Raw genomic sequence first — 23579 nt, 5'->3', positions numbered from 1 at the left:
ATAAGTTGTTCACATTCTTACCTGGGAGTCATTGTTGTTGGTTGTACATGCATTAGAGTTCAATTGCTTGGCGGGTGATCCGATACTTGCTCTCCTCGTTCCTGAAGTAGCTGGCGGAAATCAACCTGCTAGGGTGAGTGGATATTTTGCACACAATTGGGAAACACCAAAATGTTCTAGTTATTCATTATGATAATTGTGCTTGTTTGCAGGTAAGGCTTCTTCCAAATCCTGGCTCTCTTCAGCGTTAGTGGCAACTTGAAGAAGTCGTGGATGAGGAATGGCTTCAACATCTGGTCCTTCAATAGCAACCTTCTGCATGACGAATGATCTATTGCCACCTGCTCTCATGCTTGTTGGGGCTTCGAGCTTTGTTTTTTCATTTTGGGCTGTTTTTGCAGGTTCTGTCCTGTATTTGGATGTTGTTGTTTGGGCTTCTTGCCTCTTTTTGTTCCCCCCTTTTATGTAAGGGGGTTGTTTTCTTGCTTCATGTATATATTTGGTTTCCATAAATATATCTGGTCGGGGTCCTGCCTAACCCCAGCTTACTCATAAAAATAATTTATAAAACAACAAAAACAAAAAAGCTTCTGACTGAGCAGGATCGGAAAAAAGCTCTTTCTACTGGGGTAAAGATGCTAAATGTAGTAGGGACCGGTAAATTGACATGTTCCACAATTCCACTCTTTTCTCCATCCGACAAAAAAGATATGTGCCTTAAACATCAAGTTCTTAACAGTATGAGTTCACCACCGAAATGATCATCATTAATATATAATCCGAATGATCTTGCGCCACAAATGATGTATACATGTGATCAAGCCCATTGAATTGATCACCATATATGCTGTTATACTGGACTTCCTTTGGACTGCCGAACCATTACTCGGAATTCCGAACCACATGCCGGACCTCCGACGAAAGTCCAGTATAATTTCCATCCTACTGGACTTCCTTCGGAAGTCCGAGTATTGGTTCGGAAATCCGGGTCGGAAATCCGAAGCAACGTCCGGAGTTCCGATGGAAGTCCAGTAGCTTCGAAACTCTACTGGAGTTCCGTCGGACGTCCGTATGTTGGTTCGGATTTCCGAGTCGGATTTCCGAACCAATACTCGGAATTCCGAAGGAAGTCCAGTAGAGTTGGGAAGCTACTGGACATCCTTCGGAAGTCCGAGTATTGGTTCGGAAATCCGAGTCGGAAATCCGAGTCGGAAATCCGAAGCAACGTCCGGAGTTCCGATGGAAGTCCAGTAGCTTCGAAACTCTACTGGAGTTCCGTCGGACGTCCGTATGTTGGTTCGGATTTCCGAGTCGGAATTCCGAACCAATACTCGGAATTCCGAAGGAAGTCCAGTAGAGTTGGGAAGCTACTGGACATCAATCGGAAGTCCGACCCTTGGATCGGAATTCCGAAACGGCATTCCGAACCAACTTCCGGAGTTCCGACAGAAGTGCAGAACCTTCGCAACTCTACTGGAGTTCCGTCGGAGGTCCGTAATTGGGTTCGGAATTCCGATTCGGAAGTCCGAACATTTAGTCGGAGTTCCGACCGAACTCAAGTAGCTTTGCAACGATACCGGAGTTAAGTCGGAAGTCCGGACGTTGGTTCCGAACCAACGTCCGGAAATGTTCGTACGCAGGAGCTTCGTTCACAGATGGAAGGATTACCTCGATTCGATGGACCTGATTATTTGAGCACACCCAATATATGTGACGGCGTATCAAATGAACGATTTAAATGATCCAAACAATGTGGGCCGACTGAATTTTCGGTAGTGTATAAAAACCAATGATATTGCCAACACCAATGATACATTAATGATAACTTTTACAACAGTCACGGTCAGCTGTACAACCAATGTAATACTATAAGTCTATAATAACGTTTAATTTATACAAATTCTTTGTGAGTAAATATTTATGTGCAGTAATAAGAGTCCAAAAATCAATGCCACTTTGTACAAACAAACCAACAACTCCATCCCTAAGCAAAGAAAGGAGGTGCGAATGAGACACCGGACCTACAAGAAAAACATGCAACAATCAATAAAATGATGGGTTTGATAGAGAAATCATATCAAGTGAGTAATAATGGAACATACGTATTTTCTGTAGGTGCGGATGGACCGATGGGCTTCATATTTAACTTAAGATTTACAAGGGGGGGATTTTTGCACGTTCTTTTGTTGTGTCCAGGTTCCCTACATGATTTGCAGTTGTGATGTTGTCCAAATTGTAGCCCTCTTTCCATTCGTACTTTTTTGGGTCGTCCAGGCTGTCTTCTTACTCGTGGTGGCAACACTACTTCTAAAACATGGGATGGCTCCGGCCATTGTGTGCGATCTAAAGTAGGGTGAATCACGTCGTCATATGTAGTCCGATAAGTTGAAGCCAAAAACCAATCCTGGCAGTACCTATATTTGTCCAGCTTATTGACTCCCATGGCTGCTATGGCATGCCCACACGGCAATCCCATAATTTGGAACAGACCACACGTACACGTTCTCTGCTCTAAGTCCACACGATCCGTATTAGTTGACGATATCACTTCGTATTCATTCCAACTACACGGCCGGGGTGTGAACTTACTGCCATACAGACATGATCTGGCTAACCATTTTTCTGCATTATGGGTCAAATGCGTTTTCCATTCAGAAGCAGCCTTGCGGCGAAGGTGGAAGTACTCTTGTACTTTCCATCTAGTGTGATCGACTAGAGCCGCGATGGGTAACTCCCGTGCGCCCTTTAATACGTTGTTGAAAGACTCCGCTGCATTAGTTGTCAACATATTCCACCTAGACCCTTTAAAGTATACATTAGCCCACTTTTCTTTAGGAATCTCAGATATCCATTTCTCTGCTTTTGCATTTTTCGCTTTAATACATTCTATCGTCTCCTTATAGTCTCTCTCCCTTAAAGTATATGCGGCTCTGGAAAAAAGTTTGCAAAGTATTTGGCTCTTAAAGGTCTTCAGGAAATTGGCATTGAGGTGACGAATACAGTAGCTATGATATGATCCCGGCAATGCTTCGTCTATAGCTCTAGGCAAACCCTTCATCCTATCAGAGGAAATAGTGAATTCGTTGTTGTTTTTTTCTGCTGCTATCACCCTTTGGCGGAGTAAACGAAGAAACCATAGCCAGCTCTCATACATCTCATTCTCAACCACTGCATATGCTAACGGAAATAATCCACCGTCACCATCTACTGCAGTGGCAGCTAATAAAATTCCTTTATACTTGCCTCGCAAATGTGTCCCATCAATCAGTATCAGTGGTCTAATTGTTCGACTGAAGGCACGAATGCTAGGGCCGAATGACCAAAATAAACGACAAAATGTATTATCTCCACCCGTCCATAGCTGACGACTTCGATATACACACATAATGGTACCAGGATTGCATCTCTCCATCTCTTCAGCATATGCAGGAAGGATGCGGTAAGACGCTTCGGCATTTCCACACATTTTTTCGTGTATAATGACCTTCGCATTGAAAGCCTTCACATAGCTTATGGTTATACCCCACTTATCCTTGATGTATGCTCTTATCAAAGTAGGCCTCACGTCTCCTGGGCAGGGAAATAACCCAAGACAGGTGTCTGCTGCCCAAGCTGCTGTGACAAGGGGATGGTCATTACCCCTCATAGTACCTGAGCATGTATGCTCTGGCACAAACCTTTTTACCATAACATGATCCAAATAAATTCTCCCACTGATTCTGAAGGGGCAACTTTTATCCTTGCATCTAACAGCATACTTTGTAGGCTTTGAATCTACTGGGACGAATACAAACTTCCGTTCAATTGCGTACTCTTTCACTTTGTTCTTAAATACTTTCAAATTCGGGAAGATTCCCCCCACCTTCATCTCCTCAAGTCCTATACGTCCCTCATTTAATTCATCTACAACCATCTCATCTACTTCCAACCGCTCCCTTCTATATGTATTACACAACGGGTCACCCACAACGTTCTGTACACCAACGAGGGGGCGTACAGCTTCGCACTCATCTTCCTTACCAAAGTCACCTTCGCGCACACTGTCCTCAACGAAGTCATCATCACCAAATGAATCATCACCCTTTATACTATTACCATCCTCGCATTCAATGCCATCACTAACATGCATATCACTATGGAAATCCCTGCTGAACTCTGCATCGTGCCTGCACAGTAGGGAGTACGTTAGAATGAATATTGTATGAGAGAAACATAGAACTGGCGAAGTAAATGTAATTAGTAATTACAAGATTACATGGCAGTGCTCATATGTTACCATGTATTTTCCTCTGTCACATTAAAAATAGGGTCCTCATAGTCTTCATTCAAGTCCACTGAATATCTATTCGGATTCCGAGGAATATTGGTATCTTCTCGGTTTCTGCCCAATATTTGTATGTTCTTCGGAGCACCAACGTCATTTCGATTAGATGTTGCTGACGCTGCACGGATGGATTTATTTATGAGGTTCAATGGCGGTTCAAGAGGACGAGAAGAAGGATCACAAATATTTCCATATAAAATAGGATATTCATAATGTTGAATTCGATCCCTCATATTCCTGAGCAATGACAAATTTCACATCACCTAATAGTGTAATGGAATGAGAGTTCAAAGAATGAAAATTTCCACCTTACTGAATATTTTACCTTCGGATGGGGATCGGTGCAGAACTAATTCCTCCTACTCTGTACTCTTTGGTTATGTACAGGCTCATACAATTGAAGAGGCTATTCTCAAAAAGCATCATCACCATAGCTACGTCATCGTCATTTCGAATGTCGTACAACACGATTTGATATGGATCCACGACATATCGACATTGTATAGATTGTGAGATACCGGTTGCTGTGGTATGGATTTTTTGGTGAACTAGAGACTCAAATTCTTTAAATTTTATATTCCGATTCACAATTAAAGACATCTTCGTCCCGCCAATATACTCAAATGATACTTTATCCTTCAAGTACCCATCAACGTGTAACATAAAAGAAGCCATTCTTTCCACCATTTTCGCAAACCCTATTAGGATAAGAACCAATATTAAACCCCCATAAAATTAGAATACAAAGTAATATATGAACAACCATTTACAATGATACAACCACAATTGGAACAATAAGTTCCCTACTCTTGGAAGCACACTTTTATTCCTTCGAACCACAGCGGAACCACATTTTATACCTCGGAACAACATTTTATACCCCGGGAACCATTACGGATTCACATTCTATACCTCTGAACCACTACGGAACCACATTTTATACCCCACAACCACTATGGAACCACATTTTATACCACGTAACCAGTACGGAACCACATTTTATATCTCGGAACCACTACGGAACCACATTTTCTACCCCGGAACCACTACGGAACCACATTTTATACCCACTTATCCACTACGGAACCATATTTTATACCCCACTACCACTATGGAACCACATTTTATACCTCGGAACCACTACGGAACCACATTTTCTAGCCCGGAACCTCTAGGGAACCACATTTTATACCCCCAGAACCACATTTTATACCCCCGGAACCACTACGAAATCACATTTTATACCCCACAACAACTATGGAACCACATTTTATAGCTCCGAACCAGTAGGAAACCGCATTTTCTACCCCGGAACCACTACGGAACCACATTTATTACCCCAGGACCACTCGGGAACCACATTTCATACCTCGGAACCACTAGGGAACCACATTTTCTACCCCACAACCACTACAGAACCACATTTTATACCTCCGAAGAATTACGGAACCACATTTTCTACCTCGGAACCACTAGACAACCACATTTATTACCCCGGGACCACTCGGGAACCACATTTCATACCTCGGAACCACTAGGGAACCACATTTTCTACCCCACAACCACTACGGAACCACATTTTATACCTCCGAAGAATTACGGAACCACATTTTCTACCCCGGAACCACTACACAACCACATTTATTACCCCGGGACCACTCGGGAACCACATTTCATACCTCGGAACCACTAGGGAACCACATTTTCTACCCCACAACCACTACGGAACCACAACCACATTTTCTACCCCGGAACCACTACGGAACCACATTTTCTACCTAGGAACCTCTAGAGAAGCACATTTTATACCCCGGAACCACTACGAAACCACATTTTAGACCCCACTACCACTATGGAACCACATTTTATACCACGTAACCACTACGGGATCAGTTTTTCTACTCCGCAACCACTAGGGAACCACATTTTATATCTCGGAACCACTACGGAACCACATTTTCTACCCCGGAACCTCTAGGGAACCACATTTTATACCATGGAACCACTACGGAACCACATTTTATTCCCCACAACCACTATGGAACCACATTTTATACCACGTAACCAGTACGGAACCACATTTTATATCTCGGAACCACTACGGAACCACATTTTCTACCCCGGAACCTCTAGGGAACCACATTTTATACCATGGAACCACTACGGAAGCACATTTGATACCCCACAACCACTATGAAACCACATTTTATACCACGTATCCAGTACGGAATCACATTTTATATCTCGGAACCACTACGGAACCACATTTTCTACCCCGGAACCTCTAGGGAACCACATTTTATACCATGGAACCACTACGGAAGCACATTTGATACCCCACAACCACTATGGAACCACATTTTATACCACGTATCCAGTACGGAACCACATTTTATATCTCGGAACCACTACGGAACCACATTTTCTACCCCGGAACCTCTAGGGAACCACATTTTATACCATGGAACCACTACGGAACCACATTTTATACCCCACAACCACTATGGAACCACATTTTATACCACGTATCTAGTACGGAACCACATTTTATATCTCGGAACCGCTACGGAACCACTACGGAACCACATTTTCTACCCCGGAACCACTACGGAACCACATTTTATACCTCAGAACCACATTTTATACCCACTTATCCACTACGGAACCACATTTTATACCCCACTACCACTATGGAACCACATTTTATACCTCGGAACCACTACGGAACCACATTTTCTACCCCGGAACCTCTAGGGAACCACATTTTATACCCCCGGAACCACTACGAAACCACATTTTATACCCCACAACAACTATGGAACCACATTTTATACCACGTAACCACTACGGAACCACATTTTCTACCCTGGAACCACTAGGGAACCACATTTTATACCCCGGAACCACATTTTATACCCCACAACCACTATGAAACCACATTTTATACCACGTAACCTCTACGGAACCACATTTTATACCTCGGAACCACTTTCGAACCACATTTTCTACCCCGGAACCACTACGGAACCACATTTTATACCCCAAAAGCACTAGGGAACCACATTTTATACCCCACAACCACTATGGAACCACATTTTATACCACGTAACTACTACGGAATCACATTTTATACCTCCGAACCAGTAAGGAACCACATTTTCTACCCCGGAACCACTAGAGAACCACACTTCATACCCCGGAACCACTACGGAACCACATTTTCTACCACGGAACCACCAGGGAACCATATTTATTACCCCGGGACCACTCGGGAACCACATTTCATACCCCGGAACCACTAGGGAACCGCATTTTATACCCCGGGACCACTACGAAACCACATTTTATACCTTGTAACCACTACGGAACGACATTTTATACCCTCGAACGACTAGGGAACCACATTTTCAACCCTGGAACCACTTCGGGACCACATTTTATACGCTGGAACCACTAGGGAACCACATTTCATACCCCATAACCACTAGGGAACCACATTTTCTACCCCACAACCACTACGGAACCACATTTTATACCTCAGAACCACATTTTATACCTCCGAACCAGTAGGAAACCACATTTTCTACCCTGGAACCACTACGGAACCACATTTATTACCCCAGGACCACTCGGGAACCACATTTCATACCTCGGAACCACTAGGGAACCACATTTTCTACCCCACAACCACTACAGAACCACATTTTATACCTCCGAAGAATTACGGAACCACATTTTCTACCCCGGAACCACTACACAACCACATTTATTACCCCGGGACCACTCGGGAACCACATTTCATACCTCGGAACCACTAGGGAACCACATTTTCTACCCCAAAACCACTACGGAACCACATTTTATACCTCCGAAGAATTACGGAACCACATTTTCTACCCCGGAACCACTACGGAACCACATTTTATACCCGGGAACCACTACGGAACCACATTTGATACCCCACAACCACTACGGAACCCCATTTTATACCTCCTAACCACTAGGGAAACACCTTTTATACCCCGGAACCACTACGGAACCACATTTTATACCCCACAACCACTACGGAACCACATTTTATACCTCGTAACCACTACGGAACCATATTTTCTACCTCGCAACCTCTACGGAACCACATTTGATACCTCGGAACCACATTTGATTGTATGCTCCCTTGTATCTATCATTCCTCCTAATTGTACGAGTTTATGAACTGACATTGCCAACCTTTTACTAATTTAGGCGACCCAAAAGGAAAAAAAATTGATTGATTTTGTAGTGAAAAAACATGGCCAAAGTAAAACCTAGTCGAGTCGTTCAAGTTAACGATTAACTTGGGGCACTATTCAACCAATTACCAAACGGTCCAAACTCACATCATGACTGGGTTAGCATTCATAAACAGCTAAATATAAGAACTGATAGGCTTTTTTGGGCAATACCAAATCCAATGAAACATGCTAGTAATTAAAAGGTCCAAATGCTGATTGACTCGATGAAACGGCTAGTGAGTTGTTGACTCTTCAATAGCGCTTATAGATTCCAAAAACGGAATGTCACAGTGAGCAGGGATAGGTGACAACCACCAAGCACCAACTTATGCACATGTATGATTTTCTCATTTATTTACCTTACAAAGTAGTCAAATACAGGAAGGAAGGGGGTGCCCTGCATAAAACAACGGGGTCCAAAATAATCTCCTTTGAAAAGATTCGCTTCCATTTACTACCCAATTCATTCGTCTTCTCCGAAGCAGGAAAAAAGGGAAAAGGCAAAGTTTTCAATGGCTCTCGCAGCTCCTGTCTTCTCGCCTCCAATTCCCGCCAAATGAACCACAAATTCCCTCTTCTTTCCCTCCATTTTATCCTCAACTCTTACTGAAAAACAAAGATCTATAAATAACAAAGACTATCCTTTATATTTCCAACAGGGAATAAGAAAAACAAAGATACATATTAGAAACTGGCATATCGAATGTCTCACAAGACAGCAACATTATTCTATCAATGTCATCCAGTGAGTCAATGGATTACCTGGCTAAGGCAGCCCTCTGTTCGTGAAAGTCAAATGTATAGATATGGCCAACAGGAGCAACAGCCCTTGCAAGAGAGGTTGTTAGAGAACCACTTCCAGTGCCCGACTCAAGAACCAGACAGCCAGGGATAACTTCCAAGTATGAAATCACAAAGCTAATATCCACAATATATAAAATCTGGGGACTATGGCTTAGAACCAGAGTCCACAACTAGGAGTAGGAGGAAACAGATAAACAAATCCCCCCTTATTGCTCAGCACCTTGGATCCAAAAGGCCTCCCAACCCAATCAGAATGCCTAAAAACACCAAATCAATTCTGGAGCTCTGAACCTTCACATACTTTGATGGCCTTCATGATGTCATGCCTCTCATACACGAGAACCAGGTCCCCATTGCATATGCAGCGCTGGAAAGAGTTCCTCTTTGTTGGGTCAATGGGCAGCATCCTCAAAATCTTATACAAAAGATCACACAGCTTCAACTACTTTTCACTGCCATATGTGAAATTTTGTATGTTGAGCCTAATAGAACATAAGAAAATAACCACGCATAAATAATCATAAAAAATGGAATTATGGGGAAAATATGATTGGATCTAAAATTCGAGCCGGTGATAGTGATCCATAATCGTTTCCTTGAATCAACCTATTCTTTTCCTTCTTTTTTTTGAATATTAAATAACATGACCTTTCCTATGCATTTACTAATATGTAAGAAGAGTTTTTCTAGGTTTTAAGGTTAAAGAGGAAAGATCGATTGAGCAGCAACCTCATTAAGTTACAATGGTGTGCATATGTAGTGCATATCGAGCTCTAGTGTAGATCATTTCATACCACCCATCGGGCAGAGTACGTCTCTGATCCTCCAAGGCCCCAAAATCACATATAATGGAAAATTCAAACTATTTGATTAAATGCATTTGAGTTGTTGAATATGGATCAAAACTTATCAAATTTCTATTACTGTTCATTCGTAGGCAATTGATTGGATGGTTAAGATCATCCAATCAGGCACAAGAAGATGATGAACATACTCCATGGACCTCTTTGGCTGCCACAAAAATTAGTTCTTATTTGTAAATGGGACAATAAATCCTTTTTCGAAGGCAATAACTATATTGTTTCTAAAACTATAATAACTGTTATTTGCAAAAAAATCAGATTAAAGTCCTAACTCCCTGTTCAATTAATATGTATAATCCCATATTCAATTAAGCACTATGAACAGAAATTCGAAAAAAATGCTACGAGAAGCTGCAGAACAGACCCACCTCTTGATCTTTCCTTCCAATACTATCTAAATGAATGGTAAGGCATTCTATATCTCTTCTTCCCCTATTCTTAGTATAACAATTGAATGGATGATATGATCTTCGATCCTGATCTGATCCTGATCATCCAATTGTGGATCCCACCTCATTCACAATACTTAATATGATGAAAGCATCCCCACATTTGCTAACACAATAGATGGATGGATTTCTCTAACAAATTACAATAAACACCTTCAAGGAATGACGGCAACAACCAAACAAATTGGCACACATGACTTAAGCACACAACTATCAAGTATATCAGCATTGATATGATGGGATCTATACGTGATAAGGGTAACTGTTGAATCATTCCATTCTTTGATGCTCTACCGAATCAAAGAGACCTGGATCATATACTCAAGCACACAACTATGAAATATATTAGTACTAACTATGAAACATCTAATAAAATCACTGGTAAAGCTATCAAACGAAGGAATATCATAATTCTTTTGGGCCAATAAGACATGACAGTTATTTCCTCCTCTAAATCCTGAAAAGAAAAGGCTTAGTTTCAAAAAAATAAAAAGAAAAAGAAAAGAGATTAAAATCTCTTCCACCAATGAACTCAAGACCCCACTCTCATAATGCAGTCCAATGATAGCTAAAGAAAAACATGAATTTGTGACAAATACATGAAAAATATAAGAATGAGATTAATCAAACAAAATTTAAATACTATGAGGCAAGCCCAAAAGAATGCATGAAAAGGGGGAAGATTCTACAAATTAATACTAAACCAGCACATACTCGATGTATTCCAACGGCTGTAAAGGAACATATGACCATAAAAGATCTATTATCATTACTGAAAGAACTGAAATTCTTGTGTACCAAACAGAAGCAATTCACATACTGGAAGAACCGAAAAAATCAAAATCTAATTTTTTAATTAGTTTAAATGTATCTCGATCATCGATTTTAGCAGCTAGACAATCGAGCAACCCTTAAAAGGAAAAAAAAATATAATCCGAAATGGGTATGTGAGATTACTTACCCGATAGCCATTTCTTCTGCAAATTACCTCTTACACGATTCTCTGAAAAATGAGGAAGAAGAGAGAAAAACGTGGGGACTAGAGCTTCCAAAGGATGACAATGGCTGCACTGGTATTTTTCAGGTTGGCTGGGTGAGGAGAGGAAGAAGAAAGAAAAACGTGGGGATTAGACCTTCCAAAGGATGGGAATGGCTCTGTATTTTTTACGTTCCCTGGGTAAGGTGAGGAAGAAGAAAGAAAATGAGCTTAAGAAATGGTGGGAAAATGAATGAAAGTGAGGGTATATTTGTCATAATACTTATACTCTCTCACCTGACAGCCATTTTTTAATAATTTTTAAATATCTACCCTTTATTAACAATTTAGCATAATCTTTGCATTTTCTTCATCATTTGCCCATATATATAAAGAAATCGCTCGAGATGCGGTTCCCTAAAAATGGATTCCTGGATTTCCTTCTCCTCCAAAGAGGGTGCCTCCTAATTGTGGATGGAAGATCAGATGGTTGGAGAGCGGAGAAGCAATGATGGGGTTCTAGTCATCTTTGATTACTTCTTCTGCTCTTAAACAGTGGTTCGTCCCTCTGTCCTTTTAGTGGGACTTTTTCTCTTCTATATTGAAAAACTCATATCAGTGAGGATCTCATGCGGGTACGAAGGCTAGCAATCGACAGTTAAAAGGTCACAATATATAGCAAAGAACCGGAAAAGAGCAACCAGAAAAATAGGTAGGCATGGGGAAAACCATTTGAGGTTGAAAATGGATTTTACCGGTATTCAAAAAATGCGGATGCAGGTCGAAATGTGGTCAGGAAAAATCCTTGTCGGCTTCGCGTGGACGCGGCCAAGAACGCAGTTGATGTGGCTGAGTACTCGGTTGGCGCGGTCACAGCTCGGGAGAGTCAAAAGACGGAACGTGGTGGCAAAATGTGGAACGTGGCCAAGGTAAAAGGGAGTCGACTCAAGGGAGTCCACGATGACACGAGGGCGTTTTAAAACTACGGATTTTACTAGAGTTATTGGAAAATAGCAAGCTTCTCTACGGGCCATTTGGCCCATTTCTAGAGTGGACCCAAGACAGAACAAGAACAATTGTTACTCCTTGTGTGTGTGAGAGATAGAGAGGGAGAGAAACATTTTTGAGAGAGAGAGAGAGAGAGAGAGAGAGAGAGAGAGATCACTTTTTTATATCAATTACAGGCAGTAAACAGACCTTCATTTGAAAAGCATGAAATGTGGGTGGCCGGGGGAAAGTTTGGAGGTGTATTTACCATTGCCCTTAATTTTTTTTATAGAAAGCGGCCACATAATGAAAAGTGGAAAAATAGGTTGATACTCCTTTTGGCGGTGGGTGTAAGTGGAATAGATAAGACCTTTATCAGAAAGACTTTAAAAGTTTTTAAAAATTGGTCTCAAATTTTGAACTTCAAAAGAGGGAGCAAGACTGCTTAAAAGTTCGTCTCGAGCTCACCAAAATTTTCAGAATTTCAGCACAATTTAACTACATAACAAGACCTTAGATGATCTCCACGTACCATTTGTCCCTTTCGAACCCATCCAAGCATCCCACCATTTTCTTTGGATGGACAAATTGAGTATTCCAATGCCAAGTCACTTAAATCCATGCCTAAATAAAATAAAACGTTAGAAAAATAATATTCAATTTTGTAATAGCCCATTTATCATATAATTGATTGGTAGTACAGCAAAATATTATCCATAAAAATCATGCATCTTCAATTCATGATTTAATCATGCAACGATTTTTGGGATTTTAGAAAGTATATTAACTTCAGGGTTGTTGTTGAAGATCATATTAGGTTCTGGCTTAAGAGAAGATCATTGGTGGGGGAAGGGTCCTTTGTCTAATTTGTACTCAACCCCTTATAGGGTTGTTAATGTAAGCAAAGTCTCGAATGTCAGGTCCAGTATAGACTTTGGTCACCGCAGAAGTGGGAACACTGTAAAATCATGGAAGTTTATGGAAATCTAGCAAATGATAGAATTTTAATGTCTAAAAAGCATAAGTACACAGTTAAAATCATTACATAACCAAGACAAACATCTATAATGGTTTAATAAGATCAAACAAGTGACATGCGTTATTGTGCAAGTCTAGAATAGTAAGGTTCATTCTAACCACAAAATGTCATACAATCACATAAATATATGCTTCAAATAAATAAAAATTGTAAGCAAAAAGAAATATCATTCATTAATTCCATAAATTTAAGGTTTCATCATGCTTTTCACCGAAATCAAAATGAAATGACCAAATGTTTTTGTTTCCATCCCATTCGAAATGCATATCAAAACTGACACATACCAAAACCAAAACCGTGAGTGTATTAGTGTATAATATACCAGTATGTATATGAATCGCATGTGATATGTGATGTAATGCGTAAATGTGGCATGTACTTCAAACATGTGCGACAAAGCATGTATACCAGTATATATGATGAATTGCATGTGAAATGTGGTGCATGTATTATGCAGAAAGGTGGCATGCACTCCATACATGCGCGACAAACCGTGACATTAGGTGTTCGATGTTATTAAACTATTATGGGCGTTTTTTTTCCTTATGTGATGGTGTTGTGCATATTTGTGCTTATTTTAAGACTTCGTAAAGTTTCATCTTAAATGCCCATCATTTGGATGTGTCCATATGTTTCCTTGACTTTATATGTTTCCATATATTTTAAGACTTTATGATTTCTACTGAAATGTCCATCTGCGCCAGGAAATGCCTACTATTTGCTAAGCATGATCATCTATTGGTGGTTAACACCTAACTCCCGCATGATGATTTTCTCACAAACCCCATGGTTCATAGCTCTGAACTCAACCTAGGCGCTAGATTGGTAAACAATGGGTTGCTTCCATGGTTTTTGTGAAACAGCCATTTACTCCAAAAGCTTAAGCTGTTGGAGAAGGCATTATTTAATCTTTTATACTTTAACACTCCCCCTGACGTGTGGCCGCTCTTTATGTGGGTTGGCCTACACATGACACATGTGGCCCCACTTTTGGGTTTGGCCATTGCATGTGGATTTTGCTATCAAGGAGGTTTGAACCCAGGCATTTGCTTTGATACCATGTGAAACAATCAGTTAATCCAATAGCTTAAGCTTTTGGAGAAGGTGTTATTTAATCTTTTATACTTTAACAGTTTTAAATTTTGGCCGAAATACCGAAATTTCAGTTTTCGGCCGGGACCGAAACAGAAATTTAGAACAAAATTTTAAGATTTACACTGAAATTACCGAAATTTCCACCAAAATTACCAAAACCTAAATTTCAAACCTTGGTTGCTTCTACTGCCATGTTACTAAATTTCCACCAACAAAGGTACAGTAGCCTGAAGTGGATCTTCTATCATTAACGGAACCAGCCTAGCATGTATCTGTGTACTACTAGAGATTCTATTGTGACAATAAGACAGACATCCACATTGCCCATAACCTGGTGAAGCATGATAGGATGAAGTATATTGAGGTTGACAGGCATTTCATTAAGGAGAGACTGAGTGTGGGCCTTATTTGCGCTCCTTTTGTGAGAACAGGGGATCAACTTGCAGATATCTTGACTAAAGGGATTAATCATAAAAGCTATGCCAATTGGGCATGTGTGAAATTTTATGCACCATCTTGGGGTTGGGGGGGTGTCGATTATGATGTCCATAGTTTATTTGTTACAAGGACATTCATGTAATTACCGTTTTGTGATTAGATATAAATACTATGAGATAAAGAGGAACCCTTATCTCTCTATTCTCTTCCCCTGATCTTTTTCTCTTCTTCTCCTCTCTTTTCTAAATCTCCCAACAAAAATATCAATTGTCTTTATATTCATTGATGCCATCCCAATCAATAGTTTCAGCTTCCATAAATTTCACACAAGAAGATAGCCACTTTTACTATTGTTCTATGGCTTTTGACACAAAAATTCATCTCTAACAACAATTAGTAACTAGACAATTGTAGGTAACAATTACCGGTTCTACTGCCTTATCACAGGGCGCACATATATAAGAGAGGTTTGCTGGTCTTCTTTAACACAACCACCATCATCGTGCCCTATTACTCCCACCGGTTCTAACCTACAAGTGATCCACTCGATTTGGACTTCTCCTCTGGTTGGCTACGGGTTCCACATACAATGAACCTCCAAGGGTTAGAATTTGCGCGATGATACCAAATAATGCAAACTTTCGGAGACAAGAAATGAAAACTAAGCAAAGAATTAGAGAAAACAGAGGTAGTGATCAAAAGATCACAAATAAGAAGCCATGTCTTGATTCTTCACTTCTCAAAATATAATAATACAATGGCTAAAACACCTCAATATATAATGCATATGCACTAAACAAGCTAAAACCCAGCATCTCAATAAAAAAGTTCTAATCCAAGCTCGTCAAGGTAACCGTAATAACCCTCTCTTAAAGGCACAAGAATGTTTAAAACTCAGACAATAAAATTTCTAATTTTCTCAATAATCTAGTTATTGAAATTTTGGCTTCTATTTTAGCCCTAAAACAATGAATCTAGATAAACATGATATGACCGATAACCACGCTCAAAGTTACTTATAATAGAAGGTCAGATGTTTAGACTTAGCTCGACTTGGATTATTCACTGCACCCCACTGAAAGTCCTCTTTGAACTTTAGAGAAGATTGGCATGGATCTTTGGCGATAAACTTTGAAGAAAACATATTATTTCTACGGTTTAGAATGTAAACGGGAAAATAACTTACCGGTAGCCATTGACGGGAATCTTGAATTTTGAATCTTGCTGGAAACCTTCCTTCCTTAGGTTTCTCCTTACTACATGAGATTCGGTGATGGGAACCGTCTTGTAGCTTTCCTTTGACGTGGATAACAAAGGAAACTCAAAAACATAGTTACGTGTGTAAGCAGGGGACCCAAGAAAGCTTTCTTATAGCGGTTTTGGGAGAGTGGAGAAGTGCTCCACATCGTGCAACCTCTCCACACGATCTCCCCTAAAATCTAGTTCATGTTTTCCACTTCCAATTCATCACGTAATTGGATTTAACAAAACAGTTGGGCTACTTTTTCATTTTTGATCCTAGCTGTTAACCGAAAGTTTAGAGAGAGAAATGAATGAGTAGGAGTAATCTCCCCCTGACTCATATCTTTATACTAAAACATAAAGGAATGTATAAAGTCCTAAATGCCCTTAGGCAAGTTACATATTCCAACACTCCCCCTCAAGCTGGAATGTAGATATCATACATTCCTAGCTTGTTACATATATCACTCAATTTTGACTTATTTAAGGACTTTGTAAATATATCTGCTAATTGGTCCCCTGACCGAGTAAACACAGTACAAATCTCTCTTTTCTGGATTTTTTGACAGATAAAATGACAATCCACTTCAATATGTTTGGTGCACTCATGGAAGACTGGATTTTTGGCAATGTATATTGCAGCTTTGTTGTCACAATAAAAATGCGAAGGAGAAGATGAAATGAAGCCAATTTCAGAAAGAAGTGAACGTAGCCAAATAAGTTCTGTGCTTGTCTGTGCCATTGCCCCTGTATTCAGCCTCTGCACTGGACTTAGCTATAACATCCTGCTTCTTACTCTTCCATGAAACAAGATTGCCACCTAGAAATGTACAATACCCAGTGGTGGACCGTCTATCTGCTGGAGATTCAGCCCAATCTGCATTAGAGAAGCCTTCAACTGTCATATGGCCATGTCTTTTGAACATCAATCCCTTCCCTGTAGCCCCTTTCAAATACTTGAGAATCTGTATCACCGTAGCCCAGTGAGAAGTACGTGGAGAGCTCATATACTGACTGACAACTCCAACAGCATACGAAATATCTGACCGAGTAACCGTGAGATATATAAGTTTACCGATAAGCCTGCGATACCTGCCAGGATCCTCCAACAACTCTCCTTCTAGAACGAGTTTCACATTAGGCTCCATGGGTGCAGAAGCTGGTTTAACTCCAAGATTGCCTGTTTCTTTTAGTAAGTCCAAGACATACTTTCTCTGTGATAGGAACAAGCCTCTAGAAGAACGAGCAACCTCTATCCCCAAGAAATATCTGAGCTGACCCAAATCCTTAGTAGAGAATTCATTTTGCAAGAAGGTTTTGAAACGCTGTATACCTTGTGAATTGCTCCCTGTGATGATTATGTCATCCACATAAACTATCAACAAAATACAACCAGCTGAAGAGTGATAACTGAAGACTGAGTGATCCATTGCCATTGTTTCATGCCAAAGAGCATTTCTGCCTCACTGAATCTCCCAAACCACGCATACGGAGATTGTTTGAGGCTATAGAGTGACTTGCGTAGGCGACACACGTAGGAGGAAGTCTCCCCCTGAGCAACAAACCCAGGTGGTTGCTCCATATACACCTCCTCAATCAGGTCACCATGGAGGAAGGCATTCTTCACATCCAGCTGATGAAGGGGCCAGCTATGATTAACAGCAAGAGACAGGAGCACACGTACAGAGGGAATTTTCACAACTGGACTGAAGGTCTCAGTGTAGTCAACACTAAAAGTCTGAGTGTATCCTTTCGCGACTAACCGTGTTTTTAAGCGCTCGACTGTACCATCAGGGAGGTATTTGATGGAGAAAACCCACCGACAACCAACAGGACGGGCACCAGGGGGTAGGGAAACCAGATCCCATGTATCATTACTATGAAGAGCGCCCATTTCTAGGTTCATAGCATCACGCCAGCCAGGATGTTCAAGAGCCTCAGCCACTGACTGTGGTAAAGACATAGAAGACAAGGAGGAAACAAAGCTCTGGAAGGTATTGGTGAGCTTATCATTAGAAACAAAATTCGAAATAGGATGTGCAGTGAAACGGGATCTCGTACGAGATGCAATAGGAGAATCAGAAACAACAGAGGAAGGCGGAAGAGAAGATACCTGAGAGCGAGAGAAAGGGATCATCGGCTCAGAAGATGATTGTGCGAGAGGAGGTAGAAGAGACTTATCTGTAACTTGGCGCCACTGATACTGCTGCGTAATTTTAGGTGGAGCTGGCTTTTCCAACGTGGCAGAAGAAGTAGAATCTGCAGAAGCTGGCTGCATGGAAGCAGGAGATGACGGAAGAGAAGCAGGTAGATCTGGTAAGGGAAGCGAGACCTCGAACTCGAGAGAAGGGATGAAAGATGCCGCGCCATGTTGGAAGAATGCCTCAGACTCAAAGAACGTAACATCGGCTGAGACAAACCGGCGACGCAGACGATGGCTATAGCAACGATAGCCTTTCTGCGTACGGGAATACCCCAGAAAGACAACGCTCAGACCGGGGATCGAGTTTGTCACGGCCAGGTCCAAGGTGATGAACAAAACAAACGCATCCAAATACACGAGGTGTCTGAGGAAACTGTTCCTTACCAGGAAATAAAATCTCGAAAGAATAAGCACCCTCTAAGACGGAGGAAGGAAGGCGATTTGCTAAGAAACACGCCGTGAGAAGGGCATCACTCCAGTATACCTTAGGAACACTCATCTGAAAAAGAAGAGTGCGACCTACTTCAAGCATGTTGAGAGAGGTAGAGAAAAGAGAGAAAGTAAAGAATGAGAGAAAAGATTGAGTTAGGGTTCTCCCCCTCACTCATGTAATATAAATAATAAAGAGTGAAGTACAAAGAAAAGTATACCCTTGGGCATTACAATAAAGACCTAAAGACCTGTTAACACTCCCCCTCAAGCTGGAATGTAGATATCTAACATTCCTAGCTTGTTACAATTATCAACTAACTTAGCTCTTACTTAGAGGCTTCGTGAACATGTCTGCTAATTGATTTGTAGATCTGGTAAACACAGGAGATATGTAGCCTCGCTGAATCAAATCTCTAATGAAATGACAATCCACTTCAATATGTTTGGTCCTCTAATGGAAGACTGGATTTGTGGCAATGTAAATGGCGGATTTGTTGTCACAGTATAACTGAGCTGGAGAAGAAGGAGGAAATCCAATCTCTGAAAGTAAAGAACGTAGCCACATGAGTTCCCCACTCGTATGAGACATAGCTCTATATTGTGCCTCGGCACTGGATTTAGACACGACATCTTGTTTCTTACTTCTCCATGAAACAAGATTACCTCCAATAAAGGTGCAATACCCTGTAGTAGACCGTCTATCAGCCGGAGATCCTGCCCAGTCTGCATTAGTGTATCCTTCAATTCTCTGGTGCTCATGCCTCTGAAATAACAACCCTTTACCTGGCGAACTCTTCATATATCTCAATATCTGAAGTACAGCAGCCCAGTGTGAAGTGCGAGGTGAGCTCATATGCTGGCTAACAGCGCTAACTGCAAAGGTAATATCTGGACGTGTAACAGTAAGATAAATGAGCTTACCAACTAATCGTCTGTATCGCCCTGGATCTTCTAACAGGACTCCCTCCACAGGGAGTAATTTCATATTCTGGTCCATAGGAGTTGAGGCAGGCTTGACTCCCAAACAACCTGTCTCATCAAGAAGATCCAGAACATACTTCCTCTGTGAGAGGTAGATACCCCTAGTCGAATAGGCAACCTCAATGCCCAGGAAATACCGAAGACGACCCAAATCCTTAGTAGAGAACTCTGTCTGAAGGAAGGATTTGAGCCTCTGAATGCCACCTGTATCGCTACCAGTGATAATGATATCATCGACATATACTATCAACAGAACACAACCAGCCTGAGACTGAAAACTGAAGACAGAGTGATCAACTACGCACTGCTTCATGCCAAAGCGAATAAGTGTAGCACTGAACTTCCCAAACCAGGTTCTCGGAGATTGTTTGAGACCATAAATGGATTTCCTCAAACGGCAAACAAGAGAAGATCTCTCCCCCTGAGCAACATATCCAGGAGGTTGCTCCATATAGACCTCTTCCTCCAAATCACCATGAAGAAAGGCATTTTTTACATCCAACTGATGAAGATGCCAGCCATGATTCACAGCAAGGGATAGCAGGACACGGACAGAATGAATTTTCGCAACTGGTGAAAAAGTCTCGCCATAATCAATCCCATATGTCTGCGTGTACTCTTTGGCAACAAGTCGAGCCTTAAGACGCTTAACTGTGCCATCAGGAAGGTGCTTGACTGCATAAACCCAGCGACAACCAACGAGGCAAGCACCATATGGTAAAGGGGCCAAATCCCATGTCTGATTGGCCTGAACCTGCATCTCAAGATCCATAGCCGCCTGCCAGCCTTGATGATCAAGTGCCTCCTGTAGAGTCTTAGGTAGAGAAATAGAGGACAAAGACGAAACAAAACTACGAAATACAGGAGTGAGAAAGTCATAAGACAAAAGAGGAAATGGGATGAGCAGTACTGCGAGACCGAGTGCGAGAGTCAATGGGAGAGTCAGAATGTACCTCAGAAGCGGGGATCTCCGGCTGAGATGATGATGGCTCGGGCGGGGCTGAATGAGCAACAGATTTGGTCCGACACTGATACTGCTTCAATAGTGGAGGCATGGTTTTAAATTTCGGCCGAAACGAAATTCACTGTGAGTCAGAAAAGTACCAAACTTCGCCGAAACGTTTCGGAAATTCGGTAAAATTTCGGTGAAATTTCGGAAATTTCGGTGAAACGTTTCGGTGAAGTACAAAATTTCGGTGAAATTTCGGTGAAATTTTTACAAGATTTCGTCCAAAATTTCGTACCGAAACCGAAACGTTTCGGTTTCGGTCGAAACCGAGATTTAAAACCTTGAGTGGAGGTAGAGGGGCTGTACAAGGCACTGATGTCGGCATAACAGTAGAATCAACTGTAGGGGAGGAACTGGACACCGGAGGTGTAGAAACAGGGATGGGATCAGGAAGAACCGAAAGAGGAAGAACAGGAGTATGTGAGGAATCCTCCCGAAGTGTAGAGGGGGAGGGATCCAACGAGATGGACGGACTAAAAAATGACTGAGTCTCAAATAATGTAACATCCGCCGAGACAAAGGATCGTCGCAGGTGAGGGTTGTAGCAACGATAACCCTTTTGGGTTCGAGAGTAACCTAGAAAGATACATTGTTCGGCCCGAGGATCCAACTTATCTAATCCTGACCCAAGAACGTGGACAAAACAGAGACAGCCAAAAACTCAAGGTGTAAGAGGGAAAGGGTCAGAGGTAGGACGGAGAATCGAGAACGGAGAGGTGCCACCAAGGACCGGAGGGAAGCCTATTCGCCAAGTAGCATGCTGTGAGTACAGTATCAGCCCAATAGGTCTTAGGGACCCGCATCTGAAAGAGTAGTGTCGGGGCCCCATCTAACAAGGAGCGAAGCTTCCTCTCAGCCACTCCATTCTACTGAAAGGTATGAGCACATGAGGACTGATGAAGAATGCCTCGCGAAGAGAGGAATTCCTGAAAACCATTTGAGTAAGAGAAATATTCCTTTGCATTGTTAGTGCAAAGACATTGGATGACACATGAGAATTGATTACTAACTTCAGCATAGAAATCACGAAACACAGAAAAAACTTTAGAACGATCTTTTATTAAATAAGTCCATGTCATACGTGAATAGTCATCAATAAAGACCACAAAATAGCGAAATCCAAATAAAGAGGTAGTCCTCGCAGGACCCCATATATCAGAATGAACAAGAGCAAAAGGGTGTGAAGCCCGACTAACAGTCCTAGAGGGAAATGGCACACGATGATGCTTCCCAAGTTCACAGGCCTCACACTGAAAAGACCTAACAGATGAAGAAGGAACGAAGGGAATCCTGCGTAAACGCTCCATAGACGGGTGACCTAAACGGCAGTGCCACTGGTATGCATCGACCGAGCCATGTAGAATCGGATGGGACGGAGTGCAGTTGAGACGATAAAGGCCATCCACCTCATGGCCCGAGCCAATCGTCCTCCCAGTCGAGAGATCCTGAAAAAGACAATATGAAGGAAAAAATGAAATAGAACAATGAAGATGCTTTGTTAATTGACTAACAGAAAGTAAATTGAAAGGTGACTTGGGGACACAGAGCACATATGATAATGTAATGCCTGGTGAAGGGGAACAACTGCCAACACCAGTGATAGGAGAGGTACTCCCATCAGCAAGAGTAATAGAATGTGAAACAACATGATGAAAATCATGTAAGATGACTGGGTACCTGTCATGTGAGGAGATGCTCCCGAATCAATAATCCAGGAGCTAGAACTAGAGAGGAACGAAGCAGGAGAACTACCTGGCTGAACAAGACCAGCAGTAGGAGGGCGGCTGGCAGACCTGAAACGCTGTAGCTCATCATAGTCGGCACGAGAGACGACCATCTGATCGGTTGGAGTAGCCAGTGGTGTCTGTGACGGGTTGTCAATAGGAGCAAGCGAATCTGGAAGAGCAAGATGTGCAGTACAGCCCCGACGAGGATATGGAGTGTGACGCAGCTCAGGATGGAGATCAAAGCATGTCTCGTGATAGTGACCCTCACGCCTACAAGGAGTACAATAGGGCCGAGCTCGACCTCCACTGCCACCCTCTTGGCCGCCGTCATGTCCGCCTCGACTAGTATCGCGACAACGACCGCGACAAAAAATGCCTCCTCCTCGGGAAGGGTGGTCAGCGGCTCCATAAGCAGCAATAGTCGAGACATCCACGGGAGTAGGAACAGTAATGACAAGTGCACACTGCTGAGCTTGTAAAAATACCTCCTGAAGAGTGGGTACAGTACCAGACCCAAGGATGTGCTGTCGAAGATGAGTGAACTCTGGTCCAAGACCCTCAAGGAAATGAACAACACGGAACTGATCCCGCTGTCTGGCTGCCGTGGTAAGATCAGTGGTGAGAGGCATAAGAGCATCCAGCTGCTGGCAATAGGAGACAAACTGTCTGTAGTAATCATGGACCGTAGAATCACCGCGCCTGTGACCCATCCAGCGCGAATAAGTGTCGCAGAGACGGA

At 42.0% G+C, this 23579-nt stretch overlaps 1 protein-coding gene across 6 annotated transcripts in view; it reads right to left on the bottom strand.

The window, feature by feature from the left end:
• Positions 1–23579, bottom strand: part of LOC143882051 (rhodanese-like domain-containing protein / PPIC-type PPIASE domain-containing protein) — a 49612-nt gene that overhangs the window by 17102 nt on the left and 8931 nt on the right. For all 6 annotated transcript variants that reach the window (XM_077385439.1, XM_077385440.1, XM_077385436.1 and 3 more), the window contains exon 3: positions 13207–13298. In XM_077385439.1, coding sequence (XP_077241554.1) covers positions 13207–13298 — 92 coding nt within the window. The remainder of the gene's footprint in view (positions 1–13206; positions 13299–23579) is intronic.

This window comes from Tasmannia lanceolata, unplaced genomic scaffold, assembly GCF_043159265.1.
Source record: "Tasmannia lanceolata isolate RefF3 unplaced genomic scaffold, GAP_Taslan_0.1 ptg000007l, whole genome shotgun sequence".
NCBI lineage: Eukaryota > Viridiplantae > Streptophyta > Magnoliopsida > Canellales > Winteraceae > Tasmannia > Tasmannia lanceolata.
This window is presented reverse-complemented; position numbering and strand designations above follow the sequence as displayed.